This window comes from Cryptomeria japonica, chromosome 5 (genome assembly GCF_030272615.1).
Source record: "Cryptomeria japonica chromosome 5, Sugi_1.0, whole genome shotgun sequence".
Taxonomy (NCBI): Eukaryota; Viridiplantae; Streptophyta; class Pinopsida; order Cupressales; family Cupressaceae; genus Cryptomeria; species Cryptomeria japonica.
The window spans coordinates 896,020,248-896,041,376 of NC_081409.1; the positions used below are offsets into that span (position 1 = coordinate 896,020,248).

General features: G+C 35.8%; 1 protein-coding gene across 1 annotated transcript; it reads left to right on the plus strand.

Moving 5' to 3' along the window:
- Positions 1 to 2,132: 2,132 nt before the first annotated feature.
- On the plus strand, positions 2,133 to 12,089 carry LOC131033580 (UV-B-induced protein At3g17800, chloroplastic). Its single transcript, XM_057964809.2, has 3 exons — positions 2,133 to 2,879; positions 7,699 to 7,991; positions 10,815 to 12,089. The coding sequence occupies exons 1-3, from the start codon at positions 2,751 to 2,753 to the stop codon at positions 11,647 to 11,649; spliced, it is 1,257 nt and encodes a 418-aa protein (XP_057820792.2). The 5' UTR covers positions 2,133 to 2,750; the 3' UTR covers positions 11,650 to 12,089.
- Positions 12,090 to 21,129: the final 9,040 nt, after the last annotated feature.

The window sequence follows — 21,129 nt, forward strand, 5'->3', positions numbered from 1 at the left end:
GAGGAGACACTTGAGTCTTTGGAACTTGTTCTACATTCATCTTTACTAGATCTCGGATTGTCCTTTTCAACAGCGTGCCCTAGTACACTTGATATGGAAGGGACAACTTTCAACATCAACATGGGGAGACTTGAACAAATTTTAGACTCTCCATAGGTCTTGAGTTTTCTTCCTACATCTACCTTTCAGGATTGGGAAGACATCATTCACACACCTTTGCTTTTGTTTCTCCCTAAGGGGAGGAATGGTGTTTGGCGATCGTGGAACATCTTCTACATCCACCTTGGAGCATCTAACATTGGTGCATATTCTACATTGAAGGGGGACAACTTGGTCTCTCTTCTTCTCTCTTATGGGGGGGGGGGGGGTTTCCTCACATGAGATTTTGTCCTTCTCATTCTTCTTTAAGAGTTCTTTTGTGATTTCATCTCTCTTTTGTGGGGGATTTTTTTTCCCACTGGGTTTTCTTCCTTTCTCAGTTTGTGGGAGATTGCATTTGTTCATGGGTACCTAACATGGCCTAGTAGCTGCGACCCATCTTACATTGTTACATTTTGTGTACATCCTCCCTAAGTTGCACTTAAGGGGGGGGGTGTTGGTGTAGTTAAGATATTTTACTTTGGTTATTTCTCACCTAGGTTCTAATTACACTTTACTTAAGCCTACTTAGGGAATTACATAAGAGTTTATTGCAACATCTCCACTTTAGTGGCATTATCATGTTATCATTTCCACTTTATGTGGTTTCTCTACCTTTAGTGCTTTTATCACACTATCATATCCACCTTTCATGGTTGCACTTTTCCACCTTAAGTGGGTGATCCACCTTTAGTGATGTTATCATGTGATCACTTTTCCACTTTAGGTGGGATGGTAGGTTATCACTTGTTTCATGTCATAAGATTATGACACTTGTCCTAATCTTATACACTCTTATGTTCTCACCTTAGTCTATATATCCAAGGGGTCTCCTATGTACATATATTGGATTCTATTGCATCATCGATAGGAATACAATTGTCATATTCTATCTCTCTTGTTGTGCTTTCCATTTGGCCTCTAGATCTTGGGTGGCTACCTTCATAGCTAATTTAACTATTGGTTGCTAATTGATACAATAGGTTTGATATTTTAGAAGCTAGTTTTTTCTTTATGGGGGTGTTATCAAGGCATATCTAGTATCACTTTGTGTTGTGGTTGTTCTATTTTCTTCTTAAAAAAATAAAATAAAAAAATCTTCTTATCTTGTTTCATTATCTAGAACTATATTTGAGCTTAATATAAGTTTGAAAATTATCCTCATAGGAATTTTTTATTACAAATATATGTTATTGAATTGACTCTAAAATTAGAATTACAAATCTCCATTAAAAGTGTTAAACATTGTATTACATTCTAGTCTTATATTTGAAATTAATATATTGAATATATTTTTATTATGATTTTTCTTCTAAAAATCAGACAAACCTAAATATAAATTTGAAAACTTAAGATTATTGTTGCAATTACATATTTCAACTAAATCATTATACAAGTATAAGTTTAACTTTTTTGTAGTGTTTGTTGTATGTTGCTATTGAGGAACTTTCTTTGGAGCTAATGAGACACACACTACTTACCATCGTATGAAAGTAGGTTCAATTCTAGATTTGCCATTGAATAGACTCATGTCTCATTTCATATTGAATAAGAAAATTTCTAATAATTCAAATATCTATTCACTTTTAATTTGAGATGGCTATCCAACTTGTATAATACATAAATAAAAGGTTCAAACAAAATAAATACAAATATTGTATGCAAGATTCGATTGTGTGAGAATTTTAACCATCAATGTTTCAAATCACTCTTTGCTCTCTTACATCACGATAATAGAGTGGGATTCAAAACATTGATGTTTAAAAATTCTGACACCATCAAATTGAAAAACTACAAATGAATTATAAATTTTGATTGAAAATAAATACAAATATAAACAAAATATAAACAAATTAACCGTTAAATTATATACACAAAACGCCATTTGTACCCTTTTCATCAACCAAACCAAAACTAATAAAAGGAAAGTTCAAAGTATAATACAAGATTATCCCTTTTATATAAACGTCCAATAAAGTTGGGTATGACACGCAACCAGGCGATTCACAAAAGATGTATTTTGTAGATCTTGAAAATTGAAAAGCGGAACACGGAAGCCGTAATTTGCATAGTTATCCGAATCTCCGAAAAGATATGCAGAGCAATTGCCACGAAAATACACCCACGGTTTTGCTAATTTCCGCAGCGACCTACATTTTCCGCGTGCTAATTAAAATATCTGTGTGTGTCAGAAGTTTCTCCGAATTGATTTTTTTGTTCACAACCTTTTGACTGATCGAAGCTACCAAACGAGTTGCAGTTCAATCGAAATGCCTCAGAAATTTCAGGGTATGAAACTAATGCTGCAAAATTCTCAACATTCTCCTTTCAAAAATTGAATCGTGACTAAAAGATTCTTAGATTTAAGAGATTTATGCAGTAGCTTCTATTCTGCATAATCGAAGGAGAAAGCATCAAATCGCGAAAGAAGTAGTCGAATCTGTGTGAAAACCTGTGGAATCAGAGAAAGAGTTGGATTTTAATTTTGCCGCGAGAAAAGTGCTGAAAAATTCTCGTAATTGGAGAAATAATTTTTAAAGCTTGAATATTTAGAGTGCATCAGTGAGATTTTGCATTGTGTTAGGGTTTCAAGGGTTGATTTGAGTGCGTTGATGGAGTGCTTTGCTTCTTTGGCGATTGGTCGGGCTTTCACTGTGAATAGTGCCGTTTCAGTCGAACGATTCCGCCCTCATTTTGTGTCAAAATCATCTACGTTTCTTCACGCCTTCACTGGCTTACAGGTTAGAATTTTTACTGCTTTACCTTTGAGCTCATTGTTTGTGTAATTTTATTTGATTTTTAATTAGTATTTACGTTTCTGTGTTGTCGTTTTTACATTTCAAAATTGCAGGTTAGCTTTTGTCTTCTTCTATATACTTGTCCTTATTGTTCGAGTTGCTTTAATTCAATCATATAATTATACATTTAAAACTTCATGATGATTTTAGTTCTAGTTTTTCCCTTCTTCTGTTTTAAGGTTTCTGGTGATTAAAAGCTATATGCCGCTTACTCCAGAATGCTCTACAAATATGCCATACTGATAGAACAACCTGGAATCTTAAATTAATGTGGTTTTTCTTAAATTCTCTGTCGAAATTAGTTTCTCTGGTGAGAGTAACTCTAACAGTGGTGTTGATTTTTTATTTTTTTCAAAAATAATTTGTCTGCTGACAAGTAATGTAGCTTTGTAGAAAAGCAGATTTCTCCAAATTCTAAGGCTGGGATCTTATGGAAGGGCTTCCTCAAAATTTTCTGTGGACACTGTTGAGAATCTTTCAGAATTATTTTAAAATGGGTGGTTTCATGAATTTTGTGGTGCAGTCTAGGTTTAAAAATTTAAGCTTTCAAATTTATGGAAGTCCACAGTTTCATGAATTTTGTGGTGCAGTCTAGATTTAAAAATTTAAGCTTCCAAATTTATGGAAGCCCACAGTCTCATGAACTTTGTTATATAGTATATTCAATTTGCTTGAGTAAATAAATAAAAATTATAAAAATAAAAATTAATAAAAATTAATAAAATTCAGATGATTAACAAATAGCAGGAAAAAAGATTAAGATGGTAAGACAATATCTAGTAGGAACTGCTATTTTAAAAAAAAAAATAACATTTTTTTGACTTCATGAAACCTCCTATTCTTCAAAAATAGATTTTGAAAGCCCCTCAAAGAACCCTCCTTCATGAAACTCTAACCTAATTTTTATATTGATTTATTAATTTCTCTGCCTATTGATGATATAATAAAGTACAAAAAGCTGATGGAATATTCATTACTCTAAGCTTTATCGAAACTCTAATCTTTCTTTTTTCTTTTTTTAACTCTTTGGCGAGATTTGTTTGTCTGTTGATAAGTGATGTAACTTTAGCTGGATTAAATACTGATTTGGATGAAAGCATTTTCAAAACTCTAATCTTTTTGTTGGTTTTTGATTATTTGTCACTAGGAGTTTCTCTACTGACGAGTGTCAAAAATCTTTAAAAAAGCCAGGTTAAATGCTAATTCCGATGAAAGTTTTGTCTAAATCCTTAAGTCCTTATCTTTGTGCTGGTTTTCAATTCCTGGTCAAAATTTGTTTCTCTGTTGACTAGTGGTGTGATTATTTTGGTGAAAGTGTTTTCCCGTGGAAACCTTACATTGATTCCTAACAGTTGACTGTTTGAGGTTTGAGTAAGGAACTTCTCATGAATTTTTGCATTTTTTTATGAGTAGTTCCCTGTCATTTTTTTGAAATTTAATTTCTAATAAATTTAAAGTATATAAATATTTTTATGTTAAATCATCCTAGATCCATTGCTAAATATTGTGCCTTTTGTTCAGGACATATGGAAAAATAGCGTAGTGTCTTTTTTGGGAAAATATCCAGGATTACTGTCATAATTTATTCGTTTAATGACGTCAAAATTGTTCAATCCGAAGCTAATTAATTAGGTAAAACATGGGTAAAAAAATAAACGATGAAATTAAATGAAATTTTGCAATTCAGTTTTCCTCAGGAAGATGTTGTCAAAGCTCTTTTAGATATCCTGGGTAGAATTTTGACAGTATGTCCTGTAGGATATATGGGACTACAAACAAGGTTATATGATGCATCGTGGCCCCTTTCAACCATCCCTTCGCCCCTTCTACTTCTGAAATATGGAGGCAACAGGGAAACATCCCCTTGGTGCTCCCAACCCTGCTCAAAATCAGGGACACGTGCCCAAAATGTGTTAACTAGAGGTGTGATGTCTCGGGAACGGCCGAATGCCCCTACAGCTGTAAAATTTTGAAAATCTCTAAAACAAAAAAGAAAAAAGAAGGGGTATAAACCCCCCTTTAACCGAACCATGTTCATATTTGTCACCCAGTCTTACTGCTATACCTCTTATTAGACATTTTGTATCCTTCAGACCTTTAGCTGTTATTTGTAATGAAAACAATGAAAGTTTTATTGCTTCTATACTTGAATATGAACTATGAACATCAAATCTCGAATTTGATGTATTATGTGAATGTCTAAACTTGAGTCTTGATGTTATGTAGAGGTATACTTGTAAAATTTTCCCTGTTTATGTTTAATTTTTTTTAATATGCTGACATCTCTGCTATCTCCACAAATGGCCTCCTGGCGCTGCCATCCTTGAAGTGTTTCCTGCTGTCCCCTGTCATCCCTTCCCGAGAAACACCTTTGAACATAGGCAAATTATAGATATATTTTGACTTTTGAGGCATAATGTGTGCAGATTAGGTGCTTTCAAATTCATGAAATCATATTGCTAAGTTCCAGAGTATTCTGTTTGAGTTGATTTTGTCGAGATTACCATATTTGTCATACTATATATCTTGCGAGATATTCTTTGTAATGATTTGTAACCTTGTTGCTCTTTAGAGCTATATTTGTAAACTCTATTCCGACATAAATAATAATAAAAAAAATTCTAAAACCCTAAATGTTTGGGAAGCAAGCTTCACAGATTGCGTGAATTGTCCATTTCATGGTTGGCAATGCATAGGACAGTAAAAATGTTTTCAGAGTTAAAAAGATACTTTGTTTAGGATAACGAAAAGAATTATGCTGTTGAGATTAATTATGTTCCAAAAATGTAATTCCACAAGCTTTATAGACGGAAAATCAAAATGTAAAAGGAAATGATAATTGCTGACATTTTCAAGGATTTAAATGGAAATATTTGCGTTTTGGGGTAGATTAATGTAAATATATATAAACATCGTCTACTGTAAATCGAAATGTAGAGGAAATTTGGAATGATAATTGCTGATATTGTCAAGGGTTTAAGTGGAAATATTTTCATTCTCGAGGAGTTTTGTCTGGGGGCTCTTGCTCATCTCAGAGAGTGTTTTACTTTTTTATTTACAAGTTTGACTATATTAGACTTTAGTTAGTGCCGTGACTATTCACTTTTAAAAAGGAAAAAAAAAAACCATGGAGCACTTATTATATGTATGGAGCCTGACCTTAATAAATATTAAACATACGTATCCAATACGGTGGCCTTCGTGAGCTATGTTGATGCAATTCCAAAATAAAGTACACAAAAGTACATCAGAAGAGCTCAAAATGACTATATTAACTTGGGGATGCGTCATCAAATTGGGGCCGTCTTCGCTCGGAAATGTCCCCCGCTGTGCCTAAAATCTGAAAATAAAACGGAAACATCTTGGGGACATGTAAGAAAACGTAGGAATGATAAGTCCTCAGGACGGACAGGGGATGCTTGGACGTTACTTGACCCTTCTGGCGAAGGCTAACCGTCCCCTATGGGCCAACAATATTTTGTTTTATTAAAAAATATAAAACTAATTAATAAATAAAGACAATATCCAAAATCTAAATAGAGTTCGTTTGTGTCATTTTGTAAAGTGTGAAAAGAAGAGCATAGCTTGGAGCGACCAAGTGAAAGAAGTAAAGAGAAGCGAGCAAAAACCAAATGAAAGAAGGAAAGAGAATGAGCAAAGGGCAAAAGAAGAAGCTACTTTTCCCCCAAAACGGCTCCCTTCTGTCCCCATCCCAAAACACATCCCTCGTCCCCTGCTGTCCCCATCCTGGTAACTCAGGGTAACATACTGAGGTTTAATAGCTATAGCCTATCACAAAAATTACACAAAAGGGCATATGAAAAATTATGAACGATCTGGATAAACATCTCAGAGAAAAGACATTATAGCAGAACAGCATACTGTTATAACTTATAAATAATTAACATCCCTTTTAGATGAATTTAGAGCCTGCCATAAAAATTATACAAAAGGGCATAAGAAAATTTATCAACAATCTGGATAAATATGTTAGAGAAAGATAACTGACCATGGAGAAAGAGACTTGGCAGATTTTGTTTTCCATATTTACCACGTCTGTGAGGTTTGGAGGTATTCCCAGCTTGGAATGAGCTTTTGGTAGTCAAACAATCTGCACCATGTTAACCTACGAAGATCTTCCCAATAGTTCCCAAGGTGTTGAAACAAGTTTTTATTTCAGTCTTCACCATTGACTGCTTTTTGTGTCTAGTATTAACACATGCAACGAATAGATCTCTGGTAATCTTGGAGGTCAATCCAGACCTGAATGAGATTCTGGCAATCGACAACCCCTCATGTTAACCTGCGAAGATCCTCCAAATGATTCCCAAGATTTGGAAGTCAATTTTCATTTTAGTCTTCAGGTGTAATGCCCCTAAGTTACACAGTTAAAGGGTAATTGTTATTGAAGGACATTAGCTTTTCTCTCTCCTATGAATAGTATTAACAAGAGGAGCACAAAACTTGGCACAATCTAGTGGCCTCGTTGGTGATATTTTTTGTTAAGAGTTAAACAAACTAGTTCGGAGAGGATTTTGCCTGAGGATTAATTGATTATACGGTGATCTAGTTGCTAGGAGATGTTTAATTCTAAGTTTATATTGTTTTTCCAATGTAGCACAGATTTATTGAGAAGGGCATGTTGAAATACAATTATAGTTCTGAAGAAAGTGCAACTTTGGTGTTATGGAACTGCCTAGTTTATATCAAATTTGCAATGGATAGGGTACTATAGCTTACTGAAATGTGTTTTTGATTTTAGAGATCAAGAAAAAGCTTTGGAAAGCAACTCCTCCAATGTGATAACTGGTGTAAAATAAGTCGTAATCTGTCCATTGCTAGAGCAGAGCTTCACAAATGCAATAAAAGCGGTCATCTCGCACCACTTGAGGTCCAATCTCCTGCAGGCAAGTTATTGAGTGACATACTTGAAAAACAGCCAGATCTCTTTCATTTTGCTGTTGCTAGACAACTAGAAGAACTAGCTGCTGATAGGGATGGTGCTGTTGCTCGTCAAGAGCTGAGTGCAAGTGATGCATACTCAGTTTTACACAGGTAAGAATACATAACATTTTGGATGAATTTTTGGACATCAAGAAATTCAAGTATCCTTACATTCAGCTAATGATGTCTTAATTCAAAGTGGTTAATTTTATTGAATGTTTTATTGACATGTATGATAATTTGTTTGTGCCTGCTAGCTTTTTTTTCTTACACTTTTTCTATCTGCGATCTTGTAAAGTGATTGTACTGCTTTTATTCCTGTTATTTTGGGAGAACATCTGAACTGGATTTAATATGTGTTCCATTGGTGGCGCTTTTGGTAGGTAGGTGATGTTCTAGCTCCGAGCATGAATATGCATATAGACAGACTACAAAATGCAATGAAAACTCAAAAGAAATTTTACGCTAATGCACATCTGAAAATTTTGAGTAAGGCTTGTATCCATAATTACCAGTCTTATCAACTAGGTCGTATGTTTTGGAGAAATTTATAGAATGAAACTCGTCAATGCGTTTGGACAATGTAAGACCTGTTCCTCTTCATCTTGATGATGAATTTTGGATTATGATCTGAAACGTCGATAATAACGGTACTCTTAAGTTTGACTAATATGAAATGTTGAAATATTACAACTCTTATTGACAAAATGAAATTATGTTTTTACATTTTCTAAAGATTAGGCTGGGTTGTAATCTTAAGCTGATTATCAGAGGGCTATAAAACTATTTAATATTTTCTGGGATCTAGTTGGGGCAACCTGGCAAGCTGCCTCTACATTTTGTATTCTTGTGTAATAGTGTAACTGTATGTCATTTTCAATCTCACCCAAAAAGCTTCCAACTTCAAATTCTCAACTGCTAAATATTAGTAAGTAATGACGGAGAATACCACCATGTGTGAGTACATGTTTATGTATAAAAATGTCCAATCATTGCCGACACTGACGTACACACATTTGTGCTGAGTAAGAAAGAAAGTAATGACATAGCTTTAAACGGAAAATTTCTATGGCAGCAATATTTGTAATGGTTTGGAAGAGTCTGTAATCACTGTTATATTTTAAAATAGGTTTAATATATCCGCTTGTGGGGTGACCATACATGACCAAGGGGGTATGTGTTCTGTCAAATTCTGACCTTTGCATAGGTGCCATGACCAGAGTATACCGTATATCTTCTGTTGAATTCGCCTAAGACTTGCACTTGGCCTTTATCTGTTAGGCTACAGCCCATTCTGAATTGGATGGGATAATTAAACTGATTCAATATGCAACATTTGTACACTTTTAAGCACGTAACATATCTCTTGAGGATTTACCATAGGGTATACCGTATATCTTCTGTTGAATTCACCTAAGAGCACTTGGCCTTTATCTGTTAGGCTACAACAACCCATTCTAAATTGGATGTGATTGATGGACTTGAAAAGCACAGTGATACCAAATTTAACATTACTTCAAACACTAACCGGTAGATGAACTTAACCAAGCATTTAAACAAAATACATGCTATCAAAAATGATATAACAGCATTCACAAAAAGTACAGCATCCACTATAACACAAGTGTTTATACGTGGAAAACCCAAATAGGTAAAACCCACGGTGAGATGGAACTCACAAGTTAACTATCTGTAGTAATAGATAACTGACCGGTTAAGGTCTACAAAGTGCTCTGCTAGGAGCGAATCTTGTTAGAGATCCCAAAGCTTGATTAAAAGCTTATACCTTGTTAAGAGTACTACTCTGTTAGGAGTAACCTCATTGGAGGATTTGAGAATCCAAACTAATGGATCACCTTGTTAGAGGATTTGTACAATGAAGCTTGTTAGAGCTTACCCGGTTAGGGGATTTGATTCTGTTGTAATGATTAGAAAACAACAAGAATGGTTTGATCTGTTCTGAGTAGCACAATACTTGCTAGATCAGATCCTTCTAAGTACATTCAACACTGCTCTTCATCTTAACCTTATCGCTCTTCAACAAAAGCTTTCACTCTTGATGCATATCAGTATTCGCATAACATCATCTACAAATGATTCACTAAGATGTCTTTAAATAGACATTCAAATCTTATGTTGGCCTAAGGAAATCAAAACACAATTTCCTAGGTGCAGTGTATCTAGACAAGTGATCAAAACTCATCACAAAAGTGACCACCAAGAAATCGGTTCTGGTAACTCATCACAAAATTAGATACCGGTTAGAACAGTCAATACCGGTTGGAACAAAACATGTGAACTGTTGTCCTGGAATCTTCGGCTTGATCTCCATCTTCATCTTCATCTTCATTTTGATGCCGACTTAGTGTAACCACAGGTTGTCTCTTATGCACATACTGGTTGACACAAAGTACCGGTTAGAGATAAACCTTAAACATACCGGTTGACAATTGAAGTTACACCGGTAGTCAATATAATCATATGTGTGTGTTAGAATGTTTTATCAATGACAACAAGTGATGAATACATTGCAATCATCATCAAGCCAACAATGATAATTAAACTGATTCAATATACAACATTTGTACACTTTTAAGCACGTAGCATGTCTCTTGAGGATTTGAACATGGGTCTCCATTATAAAATCAGGATAATTTACATTGGAGCTCATACCATTGACCATAGGCTTGCCACTCTGTTATCTAAGTGTCTGCTGCTGCTCTCCTCAGGGTCTCCCTTTTGGGATGCCTTTTAAGATATTTGGTATTTACTCGTGTTCTTTCGAATTTGAGTCGTTTAGCATTTTATCATGCTCTATAATAATGACATTTTATCTTGTTTATGACTGACTGAAATTGTTCACGCATTAAGACGCAAATATCATATCTACAATGATGCTATAAACCTGTCTTATTCCTTCTTTACTTTTTCCAGGAAGATAGCAGAACTGAAAGCAAAGGAATGTCAGACGGCAGCAGAAGAGGTGATTTACTTGTTAATAGTTCAAAGGTTCCTTAATCTCGAAATACCAATGGTACCCAAACTATTGTCATGCACGGAGAATGGCAGGGTAGATTCTTGGCTGCCAAAAGATGAGGAACTAGAATCTATCCATTCTACAGAGATGCTTGAGATGATTAGAGAGCATTTATCCAGGATTTTAGGCAGGCGAGGCAAAACGAATATTGTTGATAGTCATACGATTACTCAAATTGATAGACTAACGCTTGGACGTATTTATGCTGCATCCATAATGTACAGCTACTTTTTGAGAAGAGCATGCCAGAGATATCAGCTAGAGGTCAACTTAGAGATAGTCTATGCCCCTCTGTTTGATTCAAGTGATTTGAACAAACATCTTTTGGATTTGGGAGGAAATAACATTTTCAGTTGGAGCAAGCATCCTGCTGTTCAAGCTGCAGATGTTGTTCCTGAAGCAGATCCTTCTATGTCTTACTTGGTTGAAACTAAAGCAAAACCCAGGCAGCTGAGAGATTATATCATGTCCTTTGATGCAGATTCTTTAAAAAGATGTGCAACAATGAGAACAAAAGAAACCGTTAACATGATTGAGAAACATGCTGGGGCTCTTTTCGGAAGGCCAGTTACACACATTGCAGAAGATGGAACAGTCACTATTGCATCCGATGAAATCAGGCTAACATATTCCAGCTTGAGAAGGCTACTTCTGGAGGCTACTGCATTTGGTTCTTTCCTTTGGGATGCAGAAGGCTATGTAGATTCTATATACAGTTTGACTGATAATTGAGTTCCCTAGGCATCTGCTACAAGAAATAGGGACGTATTAGGAAAGACCAAAATGCTTCCTGAGTGTTCTTGTTCTCTGCTAACGTTGCTTCATATAGTTTATTCTTGTAATACAATTGTACAGTGTAAATTTAATTTATTGGAACTATCTGAAGATCCAGAGCTCAGGCCTGCTTAGAAAAAGGATTCAAAATTCTAAATAGTTCTTGTAGCAGAGTGGCTTAAATTTGCAGCTACTGGCATTCTTATTGCCCCAATAGGACCAAAATAAGACTGAAAATTACTGTTAGATAATCATCAGTATTGATTCAGAGATTAGTGCCTTAGCATAAAAAGCTTTCCGTAAAACCGAGAGTATAAAATAAAACTTCTGGCCTAAACATTGTGAGCACTTAAATTAAACTATAACCATATAATAGAAAATATCTTGCTATTTCTGCATGGACGCTTGCTTGATTTATCATTTGTTGTTGTCTTCTTTATCCACCAATTCATAAATTCCTTGCAGCCTTTCATACACGGTGACAGTCTTCATGGAAAATGCGAAGATTGAGTTGTTTCTGCATATGTTTGTTCTTGATTGTAGTTGATTCTTTAAATAATGCTTCTTTCTAAATTGAGAAAGTTGAGATTGTTAATACATACACACATAACCCCATATAACCCTGGGAATCATTACTGGGAAGAAACCTAGCCAAATCACAGCATCGCTCACTATATTATCAACTGAAAGTGATTACAATACAATGTATGTGAATTTAATATATGCTGAAATAGATGTCTTTGATCACGTGTCTCAATTTTGGTAGAAATCAGGCAGTATTTTCTCAACTCCAAAAAAAAAAGACACTACAAACATCTAATTCAATCACTCAACATATAAGCAAGACAAAAATAAGAAACCAATAATGGTTTGTGACAAGCATGAACTCAAAAGCCATGAATTCACTTCATTCAAGTTGCCCATGCGTGGACTTTTCACATTCCCCAAGTCTCTACATTCAAAAGGCTTCCCATACATTGACTAGCAATTAGGTTTAGAAATGTTGATATCACTATTGCATTGACAGAACTTATTAGCATTCATATGCTTAGAGAATCTACAATTTTGTAATGTGTCAACTTTTTTAATCAACACACTCTTAGGCAGGTTAACATTATCCCCAATTGGAGATGAAGTAGAGTTCCATGCCAAGGAGAAGTTCCCAACACAATGGAGGTGGTACATATGAGAAGATTCCCGATGAAGTTCCTACTTTCTAACTTCAAACTTAGAAATTCTGAACTGGCCTCAACAAAGACATGGAATTCCCGATGAAGTTCCTACTTTCTAACTTCAAACTTAGAAATTCTGAACTGGCCTCAACAAAGACATGGAATCTAGCAAAACGAAAAATTAGTTCTAGATTTAGTGACATTTTTAATAGAAATAAGATAACCGATAGTATTAGCAACATGCTAATTTATTATTATTTTATATGTCATGCACTATAATTCCGACATCCCCTTTAACATTGACATAAAGACTTTATTCTGGTCTTGCATTATCAACAATTGCCATGCCTCAAGTTTTCTCCATTTCAAATTAAATTTTTCTTTCGATGATGGTTTCTATTGATGATGCATTCAATTACAATATATGCAACTGAAAAATCTATTATGCTTATGGCTCCAAAATCTTTATACAAAATAAAAAAGATAACCATTGAAATACTCTATCTTCTACATTCAACTATGAATTAAATATAAATAAAATTTTCAAATTCTTCCTGATTTTCTTAAATATATTTTCAAAATATTTTGAATTTTTTAATTTTACTAAAAACTGAAAAAATATCATAATTTTAGCCTGCCATTTAAAATTAAATAATGTACAATAATAGAATGGTGCTCGATCTAAACATAATCCATCCTTTGCATAGCATGAATATCCACCAAAGAGGAATAATAAACCCATAACAAATATTGAAACAAATAAACCAGCATAAATAAAATATAAAAACAGTCTTCCCAACAGTCCTACCAATTGTAACTCTCTGGCAAGCCTCGTAAGCAGCGCAATGGAAGATGTGAATGCAACTGTCAGGATTAATCACAAAGCGCAGCATCTGCATAAGTTTTTAAAAGGTTTGGAGTTTTTAAAAATATTTTAACATTTCTCAATCCATAAAGATCTCATTCAAGGAGACAATGTCTGCCGGGGAAGTAATTCTATAGGCATTACTTGTTACAATATGCCGGTGGAATTCGCATTAAAAGTGTAATATTTGCATATTCTGCCCTGTTCTTAATATGCTGATGTGGAATTGAAGTCAGAAACCAGTGTGGGTTGTGTGATATCCAGATGATGATGACTGTGCCTAAGTTTGATAATCTGGCTGCAAGGTAACTCAGTTTCCTTTTGTTATGTATGTGGATGTTATCCGACAAACAATAGTGATTTTTATAAATTTTGGGGGAGGAATAAGGTGTGCTTGATGTTATAAGGTGTTTCAATTTGTTTATTTCTTTACAATCATGTCTACATTCATCATCTATACGGATGGTATCTTGCTTTTAAAAAGATTCATGAATGGATGAAGCAAAATTAATCTTTGAATGTTAGAGACAATATAAACATTTCTTCGATCAATTTTGTAATCAATACATATTGTTGAGAAAACAATTTAATAGATTACAAGATGAGTTAAGGATCACACAACAAAAAGAGGTTAAGCAAGATGTGCCTCCTTCTAGCATTTCAACAAAGCAAGCATGTAAAACCAAAAAGTCTTTGAAGAAAGGTGTTGTGTCATAAAGGTAAATTTGGTGTCTAAACAAAAGTAGAAATCTATTGAGTTGAAGTTTGCTACTTCAACCAAACTTATTATGAGAGTTTGGGAATCTGAGAAACCAAATAGAGGAAAATATGAGCTTGGATACAAAGGTTTTGTTGGCTCTTATGTTCTCGAATATTCCAAACCTATAAAATTTGTTTCAGGAGGATATATGAACCAATCATGTTTTTGATTAAAAAAGCAACATAAAACGAGGGCGGTGACTCATAGTACAAAACCCGTAGGTAGCAAAGAGTAAATTCCAAATAGGGGTGTGAATTTCGAACAAACCAATGTTAGATAAGTTAACACAGAACCTATCCGACCTGCAACAACCCAAAACCCAACTCAAGGATGAGGAGAAGCACCCAAGCCTTGACAAAGAGTGGTTTGAGAGAGGGGAGAAGACTTCCCTTTCCACCTGCGACAAACCACGATCTAGGCAATACTATCACTAGGACCCTCAAAGGAAGGATCGAGCGGGGAGGACCCCGCAGAGTTACTAACAACAGTCACAGTAGGTTGTTACAATGAAATAGTAGCAGGGTGTTGAGACGAAACAAGCCAGAAGTAGGTTCAACAGAAGTAGAGCGAGGCTATAAAATAGGAGTAACAGATGTGGTGGCCTCAAGAATAGAGGAGGCCACAACAATAAAAGCAAGAGGATAAATAAAAGATTCAACAACAGTGAGAGGCACATCATCCCTAGAGGAGACATCATCCTCATGAGAGGAGCTAACAAAATCCGAGTTCATAACATTGATCATCAAATAATCTACAGTAGCATCCTTCCACCAAGTAGCAACGCCCCTATGACGTGGAAGAGAATAGTTTGAAGCATGATGACCCGTTGAGAAGTATTTTCGATAGCGAAAGGGGAGGCTCTCATAATCCAATGACTAAGTCCATGAGAACCACATCCTTGGGAGAGGCGAAGAGATGTCAATGTTGATTAAACTGTGGGCAAAGGTAGAGTGCCCCATAGAAGACATGGCATCATCCACCTTTAAGAAACGACCTATGGAGTTACCAATAGCCTTGAAGCAAGAATGTTCCATGGAGAGGGAGATTAGGAAGGCAAACCCATACTGGATGCACATTCAGTGTTTAACTAAGGGGATTATTTAAGAAGTTGTCCAGGGCTTGACAGAAAGAGAGTGATCTCTCCAAACCCACAACTTGCCCAACATCGAATCTCTATCCAAAGAAGAAGTAAAGGAAGCAATGAAAAAACCTTTAGCACAAGGAAAAAGCTCAATGTTTTGAGCAACTAGAGGCTTCCAAGAGTTACTCACCCGGGGATGAAGGTCTAGAAGACAAGACCAGAACCCAAAAAATTTGCACACTAAAGCACAATGTTGATAGAAACCAATATTATCCACAACATCCTGTGCACAAACCACAAGAAAAGATTTGACACGGGGAAGAGAACAAATCCCCTTACGAGAATGAGCAATAGATCTATCCACACGAGAGTACATTCGCCCACCAATGAAAGGAGGAGGTCTATGAGGGACCACAACACCAATGGCACCTAGAGCATCCACACCTCGGCCAACATCACCAACAGTAGAAAGACCCCAACATCATCGACAGTAGCAGCAGAAAGACCCGCCGAACCAGCAGAATTGATAACACCCATGGGAGGTCGTGGGGGAAGGCCCGAACCAACCACAAAATCGGTAGGAGGGCACTCCCCAATAGACGTAGGAGCAGAGCGCACAACAGACATAGCGAGAGGATGGAAGAGCGTAGAGCAGGAGTGAGCAGTATCCGAGCAAGGATTTGGGGGGAGGGCAAGCCACCCAATGTTGTGGCCAAGGCTCTAGGACAGGTTGCAGGAGCAACAACAATCAAAAACTTCTGGGCGAGAGAGCCATCGCAAAAGGCATTGGTATCAATCTCATGTTAAGTCTAATTTTGATCATGATTTTTGTGAAGTTCAAAGATCTAAGTAACTTAAAAAAAATAAAAATGGTACTAAACCCAATAATTTCCAAATTTGTCCCTATTGTGGACATCAAGGTCATATTTCTAGTACTTGCTTTGATCTATACCCTTGTTCTTCATGTGGTTAACATACTCATGATTCATTTCATTGTTTTCAAAAGAAAGTAAAAAAAACCTATGTCATATTTTGTTAGTCCTTTGTTTGAACCAATACCAAGGATGACATCAAATGGTTCTCTAGATATTATAGCCGTGACATCTTTGGCAAAGATTCAAACAGATAAGGCTAAGGTTATGTTAAGTGTTGGTAAAGATACTATTGATAATGAGAGCGATGTTACGTTGATGAAAATTTTATTAGTAGGAATGATTTTGCTAACATTGGAGATGCAATTTGTGATAATTATGATGATGTTAGTCCTTACTAATGTATTCCACCTATTTGAGGCTATGGAGATAAAAATGATGTCTCTTGTCCAATAACTCCATCATGGAGACTATGTTCACATTTTCCTCTTTCATCTACCAAAGGGGGAATATTTTGTATATGTCAAATTCAAGTGAAGTCACCTTGTAATTAGTGCGGTGATGATACTTCAATGTATTATTTGCACCTAATGTGTGCTATTCCAAATACTATGATACAAAGTTGCTTGAGATTGATAATTGACGACTCCATATATTGGTCGCTAAAGTTTGGCCATTTTATCAAATTGCAACATGGACAAACAAGTCAGTTGCACCCAATGTGTGCTATTTCAAAATGAACAAAACAAGTCCCATTTTGAAACCTATCAAAGTAATATGTTTTGTAGACACATAAATCTGTCCACTTAATTACATGAATATTTAATATTTATTTGATTATTTAACCATCAGTCAACAGTTAATTAAATTAATATTTAATTAATTCATCCTTAAACCTCTTCTTCTATTAACTAATTAAATTATTCAATTTATTTAAATTAATTCATTAAACCACATTCTAACAATCAATTAAATGAATAAAGCATATTTGTTTAATTTAACCCCTTTCCTCATTTATATAAATAAATAAATATTTATTTAAATCCCTAAATTACCCACCCCGCTTGCATTCTCCTACAAATGCAAGGTGCACAATTTTAGTTGATATAAAGTAATTTTATTTTAATTAAAATCCCATTTTTTCTCACCCACCAAACCCACTTGCATCCTAAACCCATTCTAGATTCTTCTAAACCATTTCTAATTAGCCTAATCCATCTCCTAATTATTGTCACATTTCTAAGAAAAGAGAAGTCACTTCTCAAAGCCTCCAAAGTCTTTGAAAAGCATTAAAGGCTTCATGTCTTCAACAAGTTAACCCCCAAAGTCTTCCAAACCATTAATGTTTCTTACATAACCATTTATGGATCTTACATAACCATTAATGGTTAATTCAACTTGCCCACATGGTTAGAGACTTTCCTTCTAACTCAACCCCCATTTAACTTATGGGTCTCTTCAAGCATTCATTGTTTTGACCATGTGTTGGTGTAAATAAATATTCATTATGGATATTATTACACTTTACTTAAGTTAACTTAGGATAATGCATCTCTTCGTAGTTTGGATTTGAGACACTTAGGGAAGTGTGCACATAGGGATAGAGATTGTAGGAGAAATTCCACCTTTTGTGGTCTTGTTTTGTTGTTACACTCCATATTCGGTGGGTCATCCACCTCTTGTGGAATATTATATTATTTCTCCTACCTACCCCTAGTATTTCTTACCTACCCTTGTTTCTCATTGAGCCACATGTCATGATTGTGTGCTTGTACATCCATATGGCCTTGCCTATATAAGAAGACCTATATTCATTGTATTGGTGAATCCAGTTGATCATTTTCATATTGATGAGAATACAGTTTGTTCTTGTCATTCTTTTGTCTCTATTTTTATACTTTTCATTGTGCCCTTGATCTTGGCAAAATATCACATGGTATCAGAGCCATTGGGGCTTCATTGATTGGTTTTTGGAGACATTGTGGAAGGCTTCTATTTTCGGATCTGAGGGACTGCATTTTTTGGAGGCATCTTGGAGCGTTTTCGACCTCACCATTGCGTCCGGAGGTCGTTTCCATAAAAATCGAGTATAAATTCAACCTATTTTGGCGAAAATCGATTTTTGGGTGTGGAGGAAATTTTCTGCCCAATTCAGGCGGTACGGTACGAAATTTTCGGGATTAATTTTTTTTTGAAAATTATTTTCCAGTTTGAAAATTTTTGAAATTTTTTTTTTTTTTTGAAAATTATTTTTGGGATCTGTACCTTCTGCCCAGTCAGCATTTTCTTTGGAAATTTTTAGACCCCTCTCCGTTGAGCAGTTTGGATTTTTGGGTCAACTTTGGAGGCCCATAACTTGCTCAATTTTGCTCCTTTTTGGGTGCAATTTTTTTTGATTTGGGCTAATTTTTCATGCTCTTCATAGTGGTGTGGTTATTTTCTGGTTTTGGTGCACAAATGTTTCAGAATTTTTGGATTCTCTCAGCTGTACCTGTCCAATCCTCAATTCTGCAACTTCAAAGGCCTCGTTTGAGCTCATACGACCTCCTTTTCAGGTGTCGTTTTTTTTGAAAGTGCATTTTTTTTCTTCTACTTTCATAATCTATGATCAGATTTCAGAGATTTTAAGTAGAAATTGTACTTTCAGATATTGGTCTTATTTGGCCTATTTGGTACCTGTAAATTGCTTGGATCTTAGTTTAGATCTCTTGCATTATTAGTTTGAGTCTCTTTTGGCCTTATTGAGGTAGTTGTAAAATTGAAATCAGAAGTCCACTTTGCCATTTTTTGCAAGTGGCCCATTGTATATGCACTAAGTATAAAGTGCCAAATCATCACTTTTGGGGGGTTCTTTGATTGAGTGAATTTGGGGGGGTGTCTTGTGTGATTGTGCCTCTCTTTCCTTGTGCTCATGAGTCCTCATAAATTTCCAACTTTAACTCTACATAATTATGCATCATGGAAAATTAAAGTATGGAGCAAATTAATGGAAAAAGGTCTCACGCATTACATAGATGGAACAATAGCAGCACCACCTGATTCTAAGGCTGATCCTAATGCTCAATTAGAATGGCTCACTAAGAATTGCATTGAAAAGTGTACTACAATCAAAGATGCTTGGGATATGTTTCAGAAATTGTATGGTCAAGTTGATGAAATCAGAGGTTATAAGATTGACAATGAGCTCACCAACTTGGATCCCAAGAGTTTTGAGACAATCCAAGATTATGTCACCAAAGCAAATGAGTTAAGAGCAAAGCTTAAGGATTGTGGAATTAACAAAAAGGATGCTCAGTTGATATTCAACTTGTTGGACAAGCTTGCACCAGAATATGCAACATTTGTGTCTAGCTTCCAAACTAATCGTTTGACAGTGGGGAGTTCCTATGTTATGCTTTCATTTGATGCTTTCACAGAAATGTTGATATTGGAACAATCTAAGTTGTTGAACATGGGGTTTCTCAAGTCTTCAAAGTCCAAGGCTTTGGTGGCTAATCAAGGGAATCAAGGAAGTCAAGGCAAAGATTCCAATGAGAAGAAGAAGCAATCTAAGTCACAGCCACAACAGGAAAAAGGACAATCATCCTCTCCATCACAAGGCGATTTTTCATCCTCTTCCAAGAAGGGGACACCACCTAAGAAGGATAAGCCAACTTGTGCATATTGCAAGAAGTATGGTCATGATGAGCATCGATGCCACACAAAGCAAGTTGATGAGTTAACTAATCTTCTTAAGAAAGACAACATCAACTTGCCATCTGCCTACACAAAGAAGGATTCAACTGCTTCCTCTTCCTCACAGTCTAAGGGAAAAGGGCAAGCATTTGTGGCTACTACAGGTTCTTCACAGCAGTGGATACTTGACTCAGGTGCCTCATATCACATGGGTTCTACAAAGGAGCAGTTTTCTTCATTGGAGCCATCTAAGGTACCTCACATTTACATAGGTGATGATACACAAGTAGAGGTTGAAGGAAAAGGTTCAGTTGACATGGATGATGGAACATTTGAGAATGTTCTCTATGTTCCTAACTTGTCTACCAACCTTCTCTCTATCTACCAAATCACTCACTATGGGAATGGGAAAAAGGTTGAGTTTACACCAGATTCAGTTGTGGTAAAGGAACTTGATGATGATGCCTTGGTAGCAGTGGGACAAGTCAATGACAACTCAAGGCTTTATTCATTCTCCCACTTTGTGCCAAGTTCACCTTCTAGGGCCTTGCTTACTCATTCAAATTCCGAAAGTAAGCTATGGCATGAGCGGTTTGGTCACCTCAACTACCGCTATCTTCAGCAGCTCAGCACTAAAGACATGGTCACAGGTCTACCTCGAATCAGTTTTTCAGAGGGTGTATGTTCAGGTTGTTCCATGGGCAAGCATCCCGAGGAAAAGTTTGATAAGGGGAAAGCTTGGAGAGCTTTGGAAGTTCTTCAACTTGTTCACAACGATGTAGTAGGTCCATTTCCAACACCTTCATTTAGTAAGGCCCGCTATGTCCTCACCTTGATTGATGATTACTCCCGCTTCACTTGGGTCTACTTTCTTATTCATAAGAGTGAAGTATTTGACAGATTTCAAGACTTCAAGACTCATGTGGATAAGCAATCCGGGAAAGTGGTCAAGATTCTTCGTACAGATAATGGAAGGGAATATGTGAACAAGAGACTTGAGGATTTTTGTATAT